We start from the raw sequence: 19036 nt of genomic DNA on the forward strand, positions 1-19036 counted from the left end.
CACTGAAGCCACAGGATTATTTTCAAATGAAAGATGAAATCTTTCTTGGACAAAGCATTCCCCCGGGAAATGAAAACTTATAAAATCAGAGTAAGGCTCAATTTCCCCTCTTCTGTCCAGATGTAGACACAAGGCTGTAAGTGGCTTAGAAACAGGCTCCACCCACCTGCTGCTCAGGAAAAGCTAGAATTTCACAAAATGGATTCACACTACGCATGGAGGCCCCCCAGAATCAGGAGGTCCAATGTTATGGCTTCAAACCCCAACCTGTGACTCTGAGGGCTGAAAAAAAGAGCAGGAACTAAGAGAAATCCTGTTCCAAGTAGCTGAAAGTTCTCTCACCTTGCCATGGTGGAGATGGCCACAGAGGGTCACATTTCTGATGAGCTCCGAGTTATCCATCAAATCTGCCAAGAAGCTGAAAGGAGAAAGGGAAAGAGAAAAGGGACTTTGGCAAAAGCTTCCAAGTGGGGAGTGGCACAGAGCTGTTTCAGGTATTTTGTCAGGAACAACTCTCAGACCAACTGGAGAGCACTCAGAGGCACACGTGAATTTCTACATCTACGTGGTTCTGGTTCTGGCTCTGGGAACGGAAGAGACTTAACCGCGAGGTGAACCAACCTGTGAAATGGGGATTTCACCAGTAAAATCATGAGATTTCAAAAGCAAGCAAGAAAAGCAAACCCAAATACCAGTAAGAATACACACTGGCACGCACACAAGGACTGCCCCATTCAAAATCTCCAGGTTAGACACTATAGATTTATTCCATTAATGCTAAGGGGACTCAAAATCACTGAGAGAGCTTCTCTTTCAAAATTGTCCTCAGAGCTAGTTAACAAAACTTTTGAGAAACCCCCATCTCGTTAATGAGTTCCATCTTGATCAAAACCAGCACTATCTGTCTTGTTTATCACCCACATTACTCATGGCAGGTAGCCTTCAGAGGACTTTGGCTCTTTGAAATCTCTAGCCCGCTTTCAAAGACTGGAAATTTGGGGGAACCTAGGTGGCTCAGTCGGTTCAGTGTCTGACTCCTGGTTTTGGTTCAGGTTATGAGCCCAGAGTCATGAAATCAAGCCCTGTGTTGGGCTCCACATTGAGCGTGGAACCTGCTTAAGATTCACTCTCTCTCTTTCTCTCTCTTTCCCTCTCTGCCCCCTCCCCAGCTCACACTCTCTAAAATAATAAAATAAAATAAAATAAAATTAAATTAAATTAAATTAAAAAAAATAAAATTAAAAAAAATAAAATAAAAAAGTTTAAGAAACAAAGATTGGAAAATTTAAAAAATCACCAGTGAGAACACAAGAGAACATGAAGCAAGTTTGGAAGATAATTGAAAAGTTGCTTCCAAAATGGCTGAATGAGGGCAGGTGAGCTGACCATTCCAGAAGGGACCCTACTCTTTCAGATGTACTAGATGTCAACATTTTTTTTTTAAGTTTCATTATCTAATAATGAGTCACAAGCACTTCAACATAATGGGGACCTTACAAATGCAATTCATCAATGAAAATATTTTCAAAAGTCTGCTGTATGAAGAGTCTAAGTACTCTACACATGTATCCACCTACTTGTGCCCTCCTTTCCAAAATATAGAATTGTTATATTCCCCAAACACTTAGCAATCTTATCAAGTCAAAATGCCCTCTGGTGGTCTCAACACTGACCATTACAATACCCAGTTCTGTCTCCAAGGGTGGCTTCTAATATCAAACTAAGGGGTTGGAAGAGAAAAGGCTGAGGTCTGAATGAGAGCCAGGAGAAAAGTTAAGATGGACTCTACATAGTCCAGCAACCATGTATGCTCAAGGAAAATTCTGGCAAATTGTAGGGGAGGAGTTTTGCTTTTATAATTCATTGGTTACTTCAACCACAAACCACCTCCTACCTCCACAGAAAAATGAACCCACACTATTTGTGCAGAGAGGCTGAGAAACCTTGTAACTTACTCCATTTCATACACCGTGACAGGTAAAGTCTGCTCCATCAGAGTGAACTTCTTGGTTTTCACCGGCTTAATTATAGGTTCTAGGCAGGAAAACAAAAGTTGTGACGTGCAGGTTGGCATAAAACATAAAAATACAGAGCCCCATTTCAGTAGACTGAGCTTTCAGAATGTATGATATGTGACATCAATTTATGTTATTCTCAAGGATCACTCATACGTTCAGACATGTTTGGGAATGCAGTTTGGCACAAGACAGAGAAGGCTCTCAAACTATGGACTGAGGGGTTTGGACTTCATTTTGTGGGAGGAAGGGAAAGGGACTGGATATAGGCTGAGATCAGTGTCAGTTCAAAATCTATCCTTGCATTTATGAAATCCAACCACTTCCCAGAAGATGAATGAAAATGATTAAAGAAGTGGAAGATCAGCACTGTGTGGACTGGGTAAAGGAGTTGGGATTCTTTGGATGGAAAAACAGCTCACACCAGACAAAGAACTTAAAATACAGTCATAAGCACCGAAACCAAAATTCAATAAATAAAGAAGCGATTCCTGTTTGCTTAGTAACAAGCTACAAGTTGTACTACATATTAAAACAGGGTTAGACAAATCTCAATTCGGAAGCAATACTGAGCATAGTGAAGAAAAACGAATGAGTTCATTCCCTGAACTTTCCACACCGACCACGGCTACGAACTGAAGCTTTCTTGATCTCACCTCTCACGACCCAGTGCCTGCTGACTTACCGGTGAGAGGCTGGGTGTCTTCCTCTTGCACGATGGTCTCCACCTCAGGACCGTATACCTCCTCAGCTGTGGGGTAGTACTTCTTGTCCTCGTGCAGCACCACCTCCATCCCAGGGTGGTCCTCATCGTGATCTCCTACGTCATCATCATCGTCGTCATCATCCATCTAAGAGCAAGAGAGGGGAGGAGGTCCTGAGAGGCACACACCTTTCCTTCTCAGTGACCGTCTATGTCATGTGACTCAAGAGCAATGACGTCACAGGCTTGACAGCTTCTTATTTTGAGTTCAGCGCCAGGGAGTCAGTGGGGCAGGCTCTACTCTTGCGTGATCCTTTACAAAGACAAGTCTGTACAGATGGCTCTCCTGCTTCAAGCTAGCCCCTTCCTACATGTGGATCACAAGTGGACGGAGACTGGAGAAAACAAATCGCTTATCATAACACATCCTTTCAAGGGGAAAAATCACTTCCTTCAAGGGCAGAAGTCAGAAATAAGAGGTAGAAGCTGGGAACAAGTGCATACCTTTAGATTTTTTACTTAGATTCAGAGCTGTTTTTGAAAAATACCTTTGTGACAGATAATAACAGGTGTTGGTGAGGATGTGGAGAAACTGGAACCCTCAGACACTGCTGGTGGGAATGTAAAATGGTGCAGCCACTTTGGAAAAGTTTGGTAGTTCCTCAAAATGTTAACCACAGAGTTACCCTACGACCCAGTAATTCTGTTAATAGATGTATACCCAAGACAACTGAAAATCTAAGTTACACAAAAAGTTATACACACACGTTCATAGTAGCATTACTCACAATGGTCAAAAAGTGGAAACAACCCAAATGTCAATCAACTGATGACTGGATAAATAAAATGTGGTATATTTATACAATGGAATATCATTTGACCAAAAAAAAGAAATATTTACACCTGCTACCACATGGACAAACCTTGAAAATATTATGCTAAGTGACAGAAGTCAGACACAAAAGGCCACACATATTGTAGGATTCCACTTATATGTAATGCCCAGAATAGGCAAATCTATAGAGACAGAAGGTAGATTAGTGGTTGCCTAGGGCTGGGAGAATTGCAGGGCAATGGTTAAGGGGTATGGGGCTTCTTTCTGGGATGATGAAAGTATTTTACAACTGTTTGTGACAAATAAAAAGTAAATAAATAAATAATATTTAAAACGGGGTGCCTGCGGGTGCCTGGGTGGCTCAGTCAGTTAAGCGTCTGACTTTAGCTCAGGTCATGATCCCAAAGTTCATGGTTCAAGCCCCACATCAGGCTCTGTGCTGACAGCTCAGCTTGGAACTGCTTTGGATTCTGTGTCTCCCTCTCTCTCTGCCCCTCCCCTGTTCATGCTCTGTCTCTCAAAAATGAATAAATGTTAAAAAATAAAAATAAAAATAAGATAAAATGGAGTGCCTGGGTGGATCAGTTGGTTGCACATCCAACTCTTGATTTTGGCCTAGGTCATGATCCTAGGATTGTGGGATTGAGCACCGTGTTGGGGGCTCTGTGCCGAGTGTGGAGCCTCATTAGGATATTCTCTCTCTCTCTCTCTCTCTCTCCCCTCTTCCCCCTCCTACCCCACCCTTTGCCTCTCCCCCTCTCCCCAACTTTTGTATGTGCTCTCTCTAAAATAAAACTTAAGAAATAAATAAATAAATTAATTAATTAATTAAAATAGTTGTTTGTGATGATAGTTGCCAGTGAGAAGGAAAACTAGGGGGTTCCGGGGAAGCCAACAGAAGAGGGGATTTTAAGGAGGGAGTGATCAGCCGGGTCAGATGCTGCAGATAGGCCAAGTAAGATGAGGACTGGGTCTGGGGCAGAGGTCACTAGTGACTTTGACAAGAGCGGGCTCTGTGGAATGGGAGAAGCAGAGGATAGAGATGGGTTTGACATAAAAAGGGAGGAGAGGATTTGGAGACAGCAAGTATCACTAACTGTTTTGAGATATGCTGCAATGGGAAGCAGGGTAACAGGAAGGGGGATATTGGATCAGTTAAGAGGATTTTAAGGTGAAATATCAGCATGTCTATATGCTGATGGGAATGATCTAGCGGAGGAAAAACTGGCACAGGAGGGGGAGAACTCACAGGTAGGTGAGAAGGGATGGGACCTAGTTTCTAGTAGATAGGAACGCAAACAAATCATCCATAAGAACAGGAGGGAAGGCATATGGCACAGGGGTAGGGAGGTGGGTGGATATACTGGTGGGAGCCTGTTTTCCTTCACACAAATTCCAGCACGTCAACTTCTTTCTTAAAAAGAACAAGAAACCCTCCAGTGGTATGCCGACTGGCTACCTCTATCACCTTTACGCTCTACTTCTATTAACATGACCTGACATTATATTAGCTCTCTGGGTAGCTGTACATATTCTCCTGGTGGTGGCCCCACAATGGCTATTAAGCCAGTTCCCTCCGGCCCCATACTGCTGACTGCATTTTGAATCTAACTGTAGGATTTTATGTAATAATTTCCAACTACCTGTAATTAATTCTAGCTGGGTGTCCTGTTGGTAGCTCAAACTTGACAAATCTAAAATAAAACCACACACGTGCCTTTTTCTCATTTCTATTTAATAACCAGTGTTCTGCTAGTCATCTCACTGCTCCCATTTTCTTCACCCCCGCACCTCCACACCTGTGCACCCTTCCACCGTGATGAGCTCCTGGCCTCCTGACCCTCCCTTCACTAAAGGAAGAGTCCCAGCATCGTGCTTTGATCATGTCACCCCTTTTCTTTTTTTTTAATTTATTTTATTTTATTTTTATTTTTTGTCACCACTTTCTCCCAGTTCTCCATTCAAGGCCTTCCAGAGTCTGGTCCCTCCTCCTCTGTGCTTCATCCCTGCAGCCGTCCTCCAAGGACTGCGCTGTGGCAACTGGGAGGAGAAATCATTTCCTCCTAACATGCAACCTCTGGGCTCCTGCTCGTTGCACTCCTTTCTAGAATGTTCTTCCTTCTTTCCTCCCTCCATTATCAAAATTGTATGCACCTCTTTACTGTTACATCAAAACAAAAACGTTTTTAAAGTCTGTGCATCCCGTGTGGACAGGGAGGCTACAAGAACTCTCGTTCTGCTGGAAGCAGTATTGACTAGTGCAGGCAAGGTGAGGAACAATCTGACTGCACTTCGTGAAAACCCCTGAACTAAACTAAACCCCTGAAATAAACACATTAAATATGTACCTGATCCTGGGATCTGCAACTCTGCTTTTGGGAATATAACCCAAAGGCATTTTCACATGGTACAGAAAGGGACATATCTGAGAATATCCGCTGCAGCTTTATTTTTGGGGAGGAAGAAAGCAATGCCCACCAGGGATTACTGAGCAGCAATCAGACCAGACGGACACACAGCACCAGAGGATGGATCCAAAAGCACATCACTCACCGCAGTGCCTGGTGGAAGAAGTGAGAAGCAGGAAGACACAGAAACCTGATGCCACTGCGGTACTTACGTTAACAATGCAACCACTCACATTTTATACATCATACAGAGACACACGTGCACGTGCTATAATGATTACTGTGGTAACAGGCACAATAAAGAGATAAAAAGGAATTAATAAGTAAACTAAACAAGAGCAGGACCCTGCATGAGCAACAGTATCAAGGAGCATGAACCAGAGTAGGAGGAACTCAACACTAGGGACTGAGGGGAGAATGTTCACACATAGCCTAAGCGATCCCATTTTTTCTTTAAAGTATTTCTTTGTTAACAGCATTAGTGAAATATAATTGACATTCCCCAAAATTCACCCATTTTAAGTGCACAATTCAGTGGTTTTTTAATATATTCAGAGCTGTGCAACCACCACCACAAACGACGTTACGTTTTTGTTACCCCAAAAAGAAATCCTGTACGCTCCGGCCATCACTCCCCAATTCCATGGCCCGAATTGAAGGCAACCACTAATCACTCCACTTTCTATCCCTACAGATGCCTCCCCAGTCTTTGGCTCCACTATGAACATCACTTCCTCAGATAGCTTTCTTGGTCATCCCAGCCAGAAATAATCCCTCCTTATAAACTATTACTACAGTACTAAGATAAAATTATTTAAATGGCACTTGTCCCTCCCTGCTTCATGCTATACATATTTTCATACTTCATCTCTCCTGGTGGGCAGTAGGTTCCTGGAGGGCAGAGATAGTGCCTTGGCTCTCTCTGTATCATGATCCCTTGCAAACAGTAAGTGATTATAAATAACGAATGAATTCCTTTATTTAGCTCAGTATTCAAGTTTGTTGAGATCACTCTGAATTAAGAGTCTGCTATCCAGTGTGTTAGCTTATGTCATGTGTGAATTCTCTATCTTCAACTAGGTCATTGATAAAATGGTTGAAAGGATGAGACCAACCATGGATGCCTGGGGCACGTCACCTCTGGTGGTGATCCATTAATCGATACTCTTTGGGTCCCACTGTTCTATCAGCTGTGACCTCTCCTAACTGTATTATAACCCAGCCCATATTCCTTCCATGAGGCCATCATGAATTATAATGATTACCTTAGGAAGAGTGAAATAGAATAAGGACCAAAAAGACTTTCTATCTATTTGATCTGAATGAGAATGTATTCACCAATTGCTTGTAAGATGAAAAATAACTCTTTAAAGTATTCTTAAAAATTGTTTTTAATGTTTATTTTTGAGAGACAGAGAGTGAGAGGGGGAGGGGCAGAGAGAGGGAGACAGAATCCAAAGCAGGCTCCAGGCTCTGAGCTGTCAGCACAGAGCCTGATGCAGGACTCAAACTCATGGACTGTGAGATCATGACCTAAGCCAAAGTCAGACACCCAACCAACTGAGCTACCCAGGCACCCTTCTCTTTAAGATATTTTTAAAAAGAAAAACTTGGATCGAGCACATGGGTGACTCAGTCGGTTGAGCATCCGGCTCTTGATTTTGGCTCAGGTCATGGTCCCAGTCTTGTGGGATTGAGCCCCTTGTCGGGCGTGGAGCCTGCTCGGGATTCTCTCTCTCTTCCATTCCTCCCTCTCACAATAAATAAACATTAAAAAAAAAAAAAAAAAAAAAAGGAAAAAACTGGCTTATAAAAAAAACTAAAAACTGGGGCACCTAGGTGGCTCAGTCACTTAATCGTCTGACTTCAGCTCAGGTCATGATCTCGCAGTCTGTGGGTTCGAGCCCCATGTTGGGGTCTGTGCTGTCTCTCTCTCAGAATAAATATATAAACATAAAATAATTATTAAAAAAAAAAGGTGCAATGTGACAGATGTACACAGGATATTATGGGAGCACAGACGATCCAGTACTATTTTTTCTTTTTTAAGAGAAAGATGAAAATTGCAATAAATTTGTTTTACCTCATCAAGATCTTTGGTCTCTCTGCCCAGTTCATCATCATCTTCATCAGAATCAAGCTCTGGTCCAATATAATTTCCAAACTCGTCATATAAGTCGGTATCCATGATGCTAAAATTCAAGGAAAAGAGGAGTGAGATTCTGGCAAGGTAGCCAAGGTCTCCACAACACAGCCCCGTATTTCTAACCTTACAGTTGACTGTATCCCTCCGCACATCTCCTCTCCAGTTACAGCCACCCACTGACTGCTCCTCCCCAAGCCCTGTACTTTCCCCTCCTTGCTGTTCTACTTGTTGTCCCTGTTTCCCTTCTCTTCTCCTATTCTTATAATACTAAAAAGATTTTTAACTTTAAAATAATTTAATACCAGAGAGTTGCAAAGTAGCACAAATAATTTTTTTTCGTAAATTACTTGAGAATAAGTTGCTGACAGTGCCTCATCACCCCCTAATACTTGAGAGTAGGAGTTTAGCAAACTATGCCCTGTGGCCAATCTCGACTACTGCTGGTTTTCATACAGCCCCCAAGCTAAAAATGCCTTTTATTTTTAAAGTTGAAAAAAAAAAAATCAAAAGAATATTTCATGATATGTGCAAATTAATTGCATAAAATTCAAATTTCAGTGTCTATAAAAACAGCTTTATTGGAACACAGCCGTGCTCATTCATTTATAATGTCTGTGATTGCTTTTACACTGTTAACAGCAAAGTTGAGTAGTTGCAACTGAGACCATATGGCTCAACCAGCCTAAAATGTTTACTATCTGACCCTTGGTAGAAAAAGTTTTCCAACCTCTGCTTCAGTGTGTGTGATTCCTACAAACAAGGACATTTTCCTACATAACCAAAACACAACGATCAAAATCAGAAAATGAATAGTGACACATTACTACCACCTAATCCACAGACCTCTATTCAACATTCACAAATTGATTTTTTTTAAGTTTGTTTGTTTATTTATTTATTTAGAGCAAGCATGAGCAGGGGAGGGGCAGAAAGAGGGGGAGAGAGAGAATCCCAAGCAGGCTCTGCATTGTCAGTGTGGAGCCGATGCAGGGCTCAAACCCACAAACCATGAGATCATGACCTGAGCCCAAACCAAGAGGAGGATGCTTAACTGACTGAGCCACCCAGACACCCCCACAAACTGTTCTAATAATATGCTGCATAGCAAAAAAAGCCAACCTAGGATCCCACGTTTGCATTCAACAACAGCTCCCCAGTCTCCCCTTGACTTTTATGACACTACACTTTTGAAGGTTACAGGCTACTGATTTTTGTAAAATGTCCCTTAATTTGGGCTTGCCTGATATTTCCCTATGATTAGATTCAGGTTTTGTTTTTTTGGCAGAATATCTCAGAAGTAATGCAGTGTTCCTCTCAGTGCATCTCTTATCAGGTGGTTCATGATTTTAATTTGTCTCATTAGTGGTGATGTTAATTTAATCACTCAATTATGGTGATATTTCCCAGACTTTTCCAATGTCAAGTTACTAGTTTTATCATTGTAATTAATAAGTATTTTCTGGGTTTTCTCTACTTCAATTATGGAAATTCTATTTAAAGTAATAACTCAAATGCCACCTCCTTCCAGCTTTTCTAGATCCTCAATTTCTCACTCCCCTACATTGCTATAGCCTTTTGTACCTTAATCAGCATTTAATTCTGCCATGAATGACAGTTTACTACTAATTAACCTCTCCAACAACCCTACAGTTTATAAGTAATAACAGACCAGAGGTGGGGTAAGGGTTAAAAGAGTTCAAAGACCTAGATTTGAATCCTAACTTGGTCACTTAATAACGATATACTTCAAGTAAGTTACTGCACTCCTCCAAATCTATTTCCTCAACTGGAAAATGGAGTGAGTAATCTCCACTGCATAAAAAGTATGAGACTTAGGGGCACCTGGGTGGCTCAGTTGGTAGAGCATCCTCTTGATTGTCCGTCAATCAAGAGTTGAGTGTCCAATTCTTGATTTTGGCTCAGGTCATGATCCCAGGGTTGTGGGATCAAGCCCTGTGTTTGGCTTCATGTTGAGCGTGGAGCCTCCTTGGGACTCATTCTCTCTCTCTCTCTCTCTCTCTCTCTCTCTCTCCCCCCCCCCCCCCGCCCCCACCCCAGACTCAATAAATGTTAACAAGCATTATATTTTAGCCATTCTTTTTTTTTTTTTTAATGTTTATTTTTGAGAGAGAGAGAGAGTGCACAGGCACAAGCGTGTGATCAGGGAAGGGGCAGAGAGAGAGAGAGGGAGACAGAGAATCTGAAGCAGGCTCCAGGTTCTGAGCTGTCAGCACAGAGCCCCCTGCAGGGCTCGAAACCACAAACCACAGATCATGACCTGAGCTGAAGTGGGATGTTTAACCCACAACCACGCAGGCACCCCTGGCCATTCTTGAATACAGGGACCTGTATTCCTTGTCCCTAGCTGCCAATGCCTAAGATAGTACCTTGCATAAGTAGAAGTGGATAAATGTTTCAAATATTTAATTCTGAGATAGTGATATTTATCTCAAGTAAAGGACTAGCTCTAAAACTTGTAACTAAATGTTAGTAACTTTCATGTGCATAGAGATTCTTTTTACTTCCAAAGAGCTATCACATCTGTGCTCATTTTATTCTCCCAAGATCCATGAAATCGCACACATTTTTAGAAAAGGCTGCTAATGGAACAAACCAAGCTGATGTCTACTCCAGAGTCATTGCACTTATTCTCTTCTCAAATGCTCTTCCCTTGGATATTATACCGTGTTCCTTCATTTTACTCAGGTCCCTTCCAAAATGTCACTCTCTGACAATGTCACTCTAAAATAAAAACAGTCCTCCCTGGGGCGCCTGGGTGGCTCAGTAGGTTAAGTGTCCGCTCCTGATTTTCGGTTCAGGTCAGGATCTCACGATTTATGAGATCAAGCCCCTCATCCGGCTCTGTGCTGGCAGCGTGGAGCCTGCTTGGGCTCTCTCTCCCTCTCTCTGCCCCTCCCCCACTCTTTCTCTCAAAATAAACATTATAACAAATATAGTCCCCCTACACACATTCTCCAACCCCCGACTTTCACTGTTTTATTACTATTAGCACTAGTCCCTCCTTCACATGTATCTGTTCACGCCATTTTCACTATCATCTCCTCAACTATGATTTAAGCAAAGTCGTTTGTTTGTTTGTTTGTTTGTTTTTTCACTTAGAACTGTGTTGGCACAAAACAAGCCCACGGTAAGTATCTGTTGAATGAATGAATGCCTCCTACAAGGTACAGAGAAGATAGCTGACTTGCCCACAGTTGCACAAAACTAGTGGCCAAACCTCACTGCAGCTTCCCGCTACAGAATAAGGACGGAGGGAGCTTGGTAGAGCAGGAGTGAAGAAGGCAGAAATGGAAGAGGGATGAGATGGGACTGGACAATAAGACAACGACCTCTGCCCAGGAAAGGAATTTTATGCACGGTCGACATTGAGGGAAGCCCGGAATCGAGATGCGGGCTGGGGGGGGGGGGGGGGGGCGTCTCTTTCCCTTTCTTGCTCCACGCTTGTTTACCCATCTGTAAAGCGAAAGGGGCAGAAAGCTTACAACGTCCCTTCCAGATCTGACATTGTTTAATTTCTCATCCCAGCCGGAGCAACTTGCCCCTGACGCTGACCCCGCGCCAGCTCACCTGCCGCTCTCCCAGCCAAATGCTCCTAGTCCGCTGCCGGAGACCGCGCTTCCGCCCCACGCCGCCGCACCGCTGCGCCCGCCGTTCGGAAGGACCCCGCAGACGCGTTTCTGCTCCGGGGACAGTCCTTTGCCTGAGGGCCGGCTGGGAGGAATGCCAGCCGCGGACCCAGGAACCGAGGAGGTGGCGTCGTGGGTCCCCAAACCAAGATGTGGGCTGCTTCAAAGAGACTGAGGCCTGAGGAGGCACGAATCTGATCAGGCGCCTTGAAGACACCCTGAAAAGGGGGGGGGGGGGCCTTCGGGACGATCACGTGGCCAGGCTGTAGGCGCAGTTGCTGAGCAACTACAGCTGCTGGGCGTGGTCCACGTTGAGCTGTGCTGTTCTGGTGTATCTGGGGATTCCCAAAGAAAGCGAGGAAACCAAGGCCTGAGCTCCTGGGGTGGTGGGTAGGGGCGGGGGAGCGGAAGAGTTAGTTTGTTCTCTTTCAATGATTGGGGAGGACTCAGAACTGGACAGGCGCCAGGACACCTGAGTTCAGTTCCTCGCCTGCCCAGACCCCTTCTAGGTGTTCAGCTTACCCACGCTGGGGTGGAGCGGAAGGGCTAAGGGGTTGGTCCAGACCTCCTGCTTCCCTGCCCTAGGGCTGTTGGTGATGGCTCCGCCACAAAGTCTGGCACGAGGCGGCAAAAGTTTGAGGTTCAGAGAGGTCTCAGCAAGTAAATGCCAGAGCCCGGACTAGAACCCATGTAGATGATTTTTCTGTAGAACGGATCAATCAGCCTCACATATAAGCAGAGGTTGCAGAAGTACAGTGGCAGAACTGAAGAGGTTGCTCAAGTATCTAGGGACCTGTGTTCCAGCCCTGTTCTGGACGGAGGCATTTGGAAACTGGGATCATAGGGCCCCTTCCTCTGCCACTTCTGCTTCATTTCCTGCTCAGTCATTGTATCTGGTTTGGGTGGAAAGTATCATTCCCCATTAAAAACATTTAATGATGGGTGAAATTTTATCCCTGGGCTCAAGAGTATAGTTAACTGTAGTTCTGCTTCTGTGGGAGGTCCTCTGTCATAGCACCTCACTATAGAGTGAGCCCATATGGAATGGTGAAGGGACTGAATCCTGAGACCCAAATGTCTCTTCAGTAGAAGCACCAAAATTAAAATATTTTTAGAGGCAGAGAACAAAATTAAGACAAGGCTCCAGGGGCGCCTGGGTGGCTCAGTGGGTTAAGCGTCCAACTTTGGCTCAGGTCATGATCCTATTGTTTGTGAGTTCAAGCCCCACGTCCGGGTATGTGCTGACAGCTTGGAGCCTGGAGTCTGCTTCAGATTCTATATCTCCCTTTCTCTCTGCCCCTCCCCCCTCACACTCTGTCTCTCTCTTCCTCTCAAAAATAAACAAACATTAAGAAAAAAATTTCTAAAGACAGGGCTCTAAACCGAAAGTCAGTACTCTGTACTTTCCGTGACAAGTCTTAAGCAAGTTCTCACTGCAACTCCGCTCCCCCTGTAGAGAATTAGATTTTTTTTTGAGAGAGAGAGCATGCGTGAGGGGAAGGGGGGTGGGGAGAGAGAGAGAGAGAGAGAGAGAGAGAGAGAGAGAGAGAGAGAGAGAATCCCAAGCAGGCTCCACGCTCAGCAAAGAGCCCGACTCGGGGATCAAACGCACGACTGCAGGATCATGACTTGAGCCGAAATCAAGAGTCAGACACTCAACTGACTGAGCCACTCAGGAGCCCTGGGTGTTTTTGTAACACCAGATAAGTGGAAAGATATCTAGAGTACTTTGGGATTTTGTAGGCTGGCAAAGAATGCAGACACATCCTCCTCCCTGATATTGACCTTCCATGATGTCCATTTCCTCTGCCTTCCTAGAAACAGATCATGGAAAGGAACAACATCATTGATTTCAAGGCTTTGGAGAAAGAGCTGCAGGCTGCACTCGCTGCTGATGAGAAATACAAACGGGAGAATGCTGCCAAGTTCCGGGCAGTGGAACAGAAGGTGGCTTCCTATGAGGAGTTCAGGTTCGCTTAATGCTGTTTTTCTCAGGTCCTGTTACTATGTGGACAAGTGTGGATAAGAGCATGTGTTTTGAAGTCAGACAATTCTGGGCTCAGTCCTGACCCTACCTTCTGCTATGTATCTGATCTTGTGCAAGTTATTTAACCTCTCTGAGCTTCCGTCCCTCATCTGTAAGAGAGAGTAACTATTGTTATGATTAAATAAATAATTACATGTAAGATTTTGAGCACAGTGCCTGGCACATGGGAGGTGCTCAAAAGCTGTCAGCTATTGTTGCTGCTATTATTATTGTCATATTGGCTTGTTGATAGGTTTAGTCTCTATTATGCAAAGTCTAGCCACTTCACATCCACAGATAGCATTAAGTCCGTCCTCCAGTCTCTGGCTTTTGCCCACAGGGGTATTGTCCTTGCATCACATCTGAAGCCACTGGAGCGGAAAGACAAGATAGGAGGAAAGAGGACTGTGCCCTGGAACTGTCACACTACTCAGAGAGGGACCTCCCAGGAGGAGGCCACTGAAATCTCCCAGGTGGGTGAGGCCCAGCCTCTTCAGCCCAGTAGGATTCTCTGCCCAAACCTCTAATCCTGTCTCCTTACCACCCATACTTCTTCCTTATTTCTCATGTTAAGCCAACAAAGGCAGGTTTCTGCCTCCAATCCCAGAAAGAAAAGCAACCAGCAGATGGTGAGGGTGAGTTAAACTGGGTGGAACGAGTCGGAAAGGTGGGCCAGGCAGGTCTCCTCCACGACTAGTCCTTTGACTTGCACTCCCAGATGAGACTGGAGTTGTTCTGCTCCCAGGTTATACGGTAGGTAGTATAATGATCCTGTGGCACTGTTGGGAGAGAGGCCCAGCCTGTCAGATTCTTAACAGTCACCTTGAATTCCTTTCTCTCTTTCTGAGGTTTCCATCATCCCTCTGCCCTGCTCAGAGTAAAGCCTGACTTACTCTCATAGAGCAGGGCTATGTCCGCATTCATCAGTGGGAACATCCCGGTACAAATGAGATTCTCAAATCATGGCCGGGTTCCTTGGGAGCCTCCCTCCCTGTCCCATTCCCAGTTCCCTCATCTGAAAACCAAGCCTACAGGGACCACAGCCTACCCAGTGCTCAGAGAGCAACACTAGAGCTAAGATGAAAATCCACAGTCTCCCCTCACTGTCACTGTCTCAGTGTCACAGAGCAGCTGGGAGAACTCTGGACTTCCTTTCCTTCCTTGTGATCCAGGAGAAAACACTTCTCCAGCCCGAGACCTCCGCAGAGTTCTACCGTGCTTGGCGGCGACACCTGCGGAGTGGGCCAGAGCGCTACCAGGCCCTGCTGCAGCTCGGAGGTCCAAAGCTGGGTCACCTCTTCCAGATGGACGTGGGGTTCGGACTTCTAGGGGAGCTGCTGGTGGCACTGGCCGAACACGTGAGGCCAACCGACCGGTTGGTGGTGCTAGGGATCCTGCGCAGCCTGGCCAGCACCGGGCGCTTCACCCTGAACCTGAGCCTGCTGAGCCAGGTGGAGAGAGAGGCCTGCAGAGGCCTGTTTCAGAAGCTGCAGGCCATGAGTACTCTCAGACCCACAGAGGAGGAGGAAGGGCTCGGCCAGGAGGAGGAGCGGGGTCTGGAGGAGCAGCCTGGTGAGATCCAGGAGGAGGAAAGGCTCTTGCAAGAGTTGCTGGGGGTGTACCAGGTGGATTGACCGGACCAGTTGCCTCCAGAGCCCCCCAGTGGTCACTGGAGGCTTTTTCTGCTTGTTGTCCTGGGGGCTCTGCAGGACTGTAATGAGAAGCCCACACCTGATTTCCTTCTCAGCTTGGAATTTTCAGAGCAAATAAAAGAATCAAATATTCCTGACTTTTCCAGCCCCTTGGTGGCTCAGTATTCTGAACTATGTAGATCAGCAGGATGGTCAAGGGCCCAAGAACTTGAAAGAGTTTTGCTTCCCGCCCTTCCTCTGCCAAACCTCTAGCCCATGGCCATGAGAGATGAGTGTGGGCCCAACCAGATACTGGCTATACCAGTTAAAGCCTCCACTCAAAAAAAAAAAAAAAAAAAAAGGAAAAACCAAAATCATTAATCTTCTGTGGTAAACAAACACTGATCTCCATAGCTCTTAACAAGAATACCCCAATAAATGATTGGACATTTAATCGACAAATAATCAAAGGCTACCTCCTTTGAAGTAAGGTATTTTCCTCAGGGACTGAATTCCTGTGCAGGCTGGGCCTGGGAAAGCCCCAAGCAATCAGGTTAGGTCTGGCCAGCCTCCTAGGCTGCACATCTGGCCAGATGTGCAGGCAGGCGGGTTTTCCTCAACTCCTGGATTAACCAAAGAGAAAACCTTTCCACCAAGCACCCAGGCAGGGCCTAGAGCAGGAAGGCAGAGATTTTCCTGTTCTAGCACTTCTCATTCCGGTTTCCCCTGACCCATTCTTGAGTGAGTGCCAGCGTTCTAGAATGGGGAGAGGGCCAGGTTCTAGAATGGTTTTCCCTCACGATCCTATCTGGAACAGGAGAAGGGCATCCTGTACATCAGCTAGGAATAAATTGCCTGGCCTTTGGCCACTTTCTCTGCAGACTCTTGCTTCTCTTCCTGGCTGCCCAATCCTTTCTCACCCTGGCAGTGATTTCTAGAAGCCCAGACCTTCAGTGCCTTGGTTTTGCCCTGCCCCCTCTGACCATTGCCTCCTGCAGGCATGAACCTGGCCCACACCACGGTGCTCCTGTGGGTGTGGGGGAGTCTCCAGGCCTTTGAAATCGTGGAGAAGGAGGACATCTTTCAGAGGACCCCCTGCCCCGCTTTTCTGATATTTGACAACGCAGCCTACCTGGCAGACATGAGCTTTGAGCTTCCCTGCCGCTGCAAGCCTGAGGAGGTGTCTGCTGTAGTCTGGTACTATCAAAAGCACCTAGGGAGCAGCCACACCAAAGTGCTGACAGACTTCGACGGGCGGGTGCTGACTGAGGAAACCCAGGCGCGCGTGGGCAGTGACATGCTGGTCCGCTTCAGCATCCGCATGTTCAGCCTGTTGGTTTTCCGGGCCCAGCCCGAGGACTCGGGCTTGTATTTTTGTGGCACCCGCAAGGGGGACTACTTCTATGCCTATGATGTGGACATCCAGAGCGGTGAGGGAATGGTGGCCACCTTCAAGGACCTGGGCCAGGAGCCCTTTGCAGACGAGCACCGTGGGAGCCTCCACATCTTCACCGCCTTCTGGGAGTGGACCCCCTGCGACCGCTGTGGGGTCCGTGGGGAGCAGTGGCGCATTGGCCTCTGCTACTTGAGGAGCCCAGATCTCTCCCCACGCTACCAGAAGACGCTGCCTGATGTGGTGTCCTGTGGCTCGCAGGCCGTGCCCTGGAAGCTTCGGGCCATGGCCAGGGAGCACACGCCCGAGCTACTGGTTCAGAGCTGCGTGGTGCCCTGTGAGAAGAAGACGACCCAGCAGGGCGTGATGGCCATCTTCAGTTACGTGTCCAAAGTGGGCAGCCGGCCCTGGGTGCCTCAGGTGCCCATTCAGTTCCACCAGCAGAGGCTGGGCCACGGACTCATCATCTCCTGTCCCGGGGCCCGGCCGGAGCACGCCGTGGCCTGGGACAAGGACCGCCAGTACCTCTACCGAACGCAGTACCTGAAGGGCGTCAACAGGTCCATGAGGGTGTTCATCGACCACGGCAACCATCTCCACATCCGCTTCACCCAGCTAAGTGACCGGGGCATCTACTATTGCTGGCGGCAGGGGGTGCAGGTCGCTGGGTTCCGACTGGGTGTCACGTCTCAAGGCCGCTACCGGCCCTCATTCTCGGACCCTGAGACTCGCTCCGCCGTGGAACTGACCCTGATAGGCTACCTGTTCATCACGGCAGTCTTTGTGGCCATTCACCTCTGTCGTTGCTGCTGTTACTTATTTCGCTGTTGTCCCAACTTCTCCCCCTAGGCCCCCCTCTTCCCCGGCTCTGAAGACCAGTTGTGCTCAGATGTGTCTGTTAAATGATACCGGATGCCTCCGGGTGGGCATCCTGGGCTGGGACGTGTGGCAAGGGGTGGGGGGTGTGGATAAATCTGTTAGTTACAACCTGCTCCTTGGCAAGTGGGGAAGCCTGAGGCAGGTAGGAGACAGGGGACTGAGGCCGGTACAGAAGTGGCCAGAGTGCACGTCTTCTGACATCATGCTCAGAGAAGGAAGAAGTGAACGTAATATTTATCAAACAGCCTTTTTGATGTTGGCATTATGTTTGAGGTGCTTTATTTTCTTGCCTTCGAGGATTGCCCAGTGGGTTGAATTGGGGGCAGCAGGGAGAGGAAAAGGGAGCCTAGTACCTGTCCTCTTTCCCTTCCTCCTCAACCTTGACCCCAGACTGGCAGGTAGAAATGTCAGGTTTAGGAATAAAGGTAAAAACTAGAATGGGGAAAAATGCAGGAGGAAAGTGGAGGTCAAAGTTAGGGCTTTCCCAGAACTGGGGGCTGGGTGAGAAGAGGGGTAGAGGGATGGAGGGGGGAGGGGGGAAGGGCACCAGGGCTGCCATGTGGAGCGGGATTGGAGGTGGGATTTGTCCTGTGGCTGCTGCCACAAATGGGGTTTGGGGTCTCAAGATGATCAGTAATAAGAAGCAACTTGAATCTTGTCCAAGGCTACTTCCTGCCCCCTCCCCCAGCCCCAGCCTCCCCTGAACAGATCAGAGTCCACTCCCGGGAAGGACATAGCAAATGTCTTTATTTACTTCAGTGACTAAAGGCTGCATGGTGCCCTCAAGGTTGAAGGTTAGCAACAGTGGGTGGCTGGGAGGGAGGGGGAAAGGGCACCAGGTCTTAGAAAAAGGGAGGGACTCTCACTTCTCTGGCCTTAACGGGGTGAGGGGGACCCTGGAGCAGGCCCTCTCAGCCCTATTTCCGGGCACAGAGAGTCCTGTGCCTGCCCACCCCAACCCCAATCTTCCCATGGAGCGGTGCAGGTGCTCTGGGTGGAAGTGTCTGCCCTGCACTGCCCCACCTCCAGACTGCAGGAACACAAACCAGAGCCTTTACTCTGCTCATGCCTCCCATTTTCTAAATTATAAAATAGGGTGCTACCTACAATATGGGGATACATTTTGTATTTGATAAAAGGCGCTTGGGTTAGGGAAAAGCAGTGGGTCACTGGAGGGTGGAGAATGTCAGATATGTGGCAGTGGCTTCACTCAGCAGCCTTTGCTGGGGTCTGGAGGCAGCAGCAGCGTTGGCTTAGAGGTTGGGTGGAGGGATTATGCAGCAAGAAAGGAGCCTTTAGAACTGGGACAAGGTGTGCCCTGCCCCCGGGGCCAGCAGCCCCCCTCTCTCTTAT

At 46.9% G+C, this 19036-nt stretch overlaps 3 protein-coding genes across 4 annotated transcripts in view; 2 read left to right on the top strand and 1 right to left on the bottom strand.

Annotated features, from left to right (window-relative positions):
- The window catches only part of EFTUD2 (elongation factor Tu GTP binding domain containing 2), a 39283-nt gene extending 27331 nt beyond the window's left edge, over nucleotides 1-11952 (bottom strand). Inside the window, exons 1-5 of the mRNA XM_042915208.1 lie at nucleotides 11696-11952; nucleotides 8045-8153; nucleotides 2701-2866; nucleotides 1956-2034; nucleotides 343-418 (exon numbers count right to left, since the gene is read on the bottom strand). Coding sequence (XP_042771142.1) covers nucleotides 343-418; nucleotides 1956-2034; nucleotides 2701-2866; nucleotides 8045-8149 — 426 coding nt within the window. The 5' untranslated portion in view covers nucleotides 8150-8153; nucleotides 11696-11952. The remainder of the gene's footprint in view (nucleotides 1-342; nucleotides 419-1955; nucleotides 2035-2700; nucleotides 2867-8044; nucleotides 8154-11695) is intronic.
- Nucleotides 11953-12039: 87 nt separating this feature from the next.
- CCDC103 (coiled-coil domain containing 103) lies at nucleotides 12040-15569 on the top strand. Of its 2 annotated transcripts, none has more exons than XM_042915210.1 (4): nucleotides 12040-12140; nucleotides 13573-13724; nucleotides 14121-14253; nucleotides 14953-15569. In XM_042915210.1, the coding sequence occupies exons 2-4, from the start codon at nucleotides 13582-13584 to the stop codon at nucleotides 15412-15414; spliced, it is 738 nt and encodes a 245-aa protein (XP_042771144.1). In that variant the 5' UTR covers nucleotides 12040-12140; nucleotides 13573-13581; the 3' UTR covers nucleotides 15415-15569. The 2 variants fall into 2 exon arrangements, with proteins under 2 accessions (XP_042771144.1, XP_042771146.1); XM_042915212.1 differs by having other exon boundaries at nucleotides 12052-12140; nucleotides 13579-13724.
- Nucleotides 15570-15659: 90 nt separating this feature from the next.
- Nucleotides 15660-17692, top strand: FAM187A (family with sequence similarity 187 member A). Its single transcript, XM_042915209.1, has one exon. It carries the CDS (start codon nucleotides 16412-16414, stop codon nucleotides 17651-17653), a length of 1242 nt encoding a protein of 413 aa, XP_042771143.1. The 5' UTR covers nucleotides 15660-16411; the 3' UTR covers nucleotides 17654-17692.
- The last annotated feature ends 1344 nt before the right edge of the window (nucleotides 17693-19036 follow it).

The sequence above is a fragment of the Panthera leo genome, chromosome E1 (genome assembly GCF_018350215.1).
Source record: "Panthera leo isolate Ple1 chromosome E1, P.leo_Ple1_pat1.1, whole genome shotgun sequence".
In the NCBI taxonomy this organism is placed as follows: Eukaryota; Metazoa; Chordata; class Mammalia; order Carnivora; family Felidae; genus Panthera; species Panthera leo.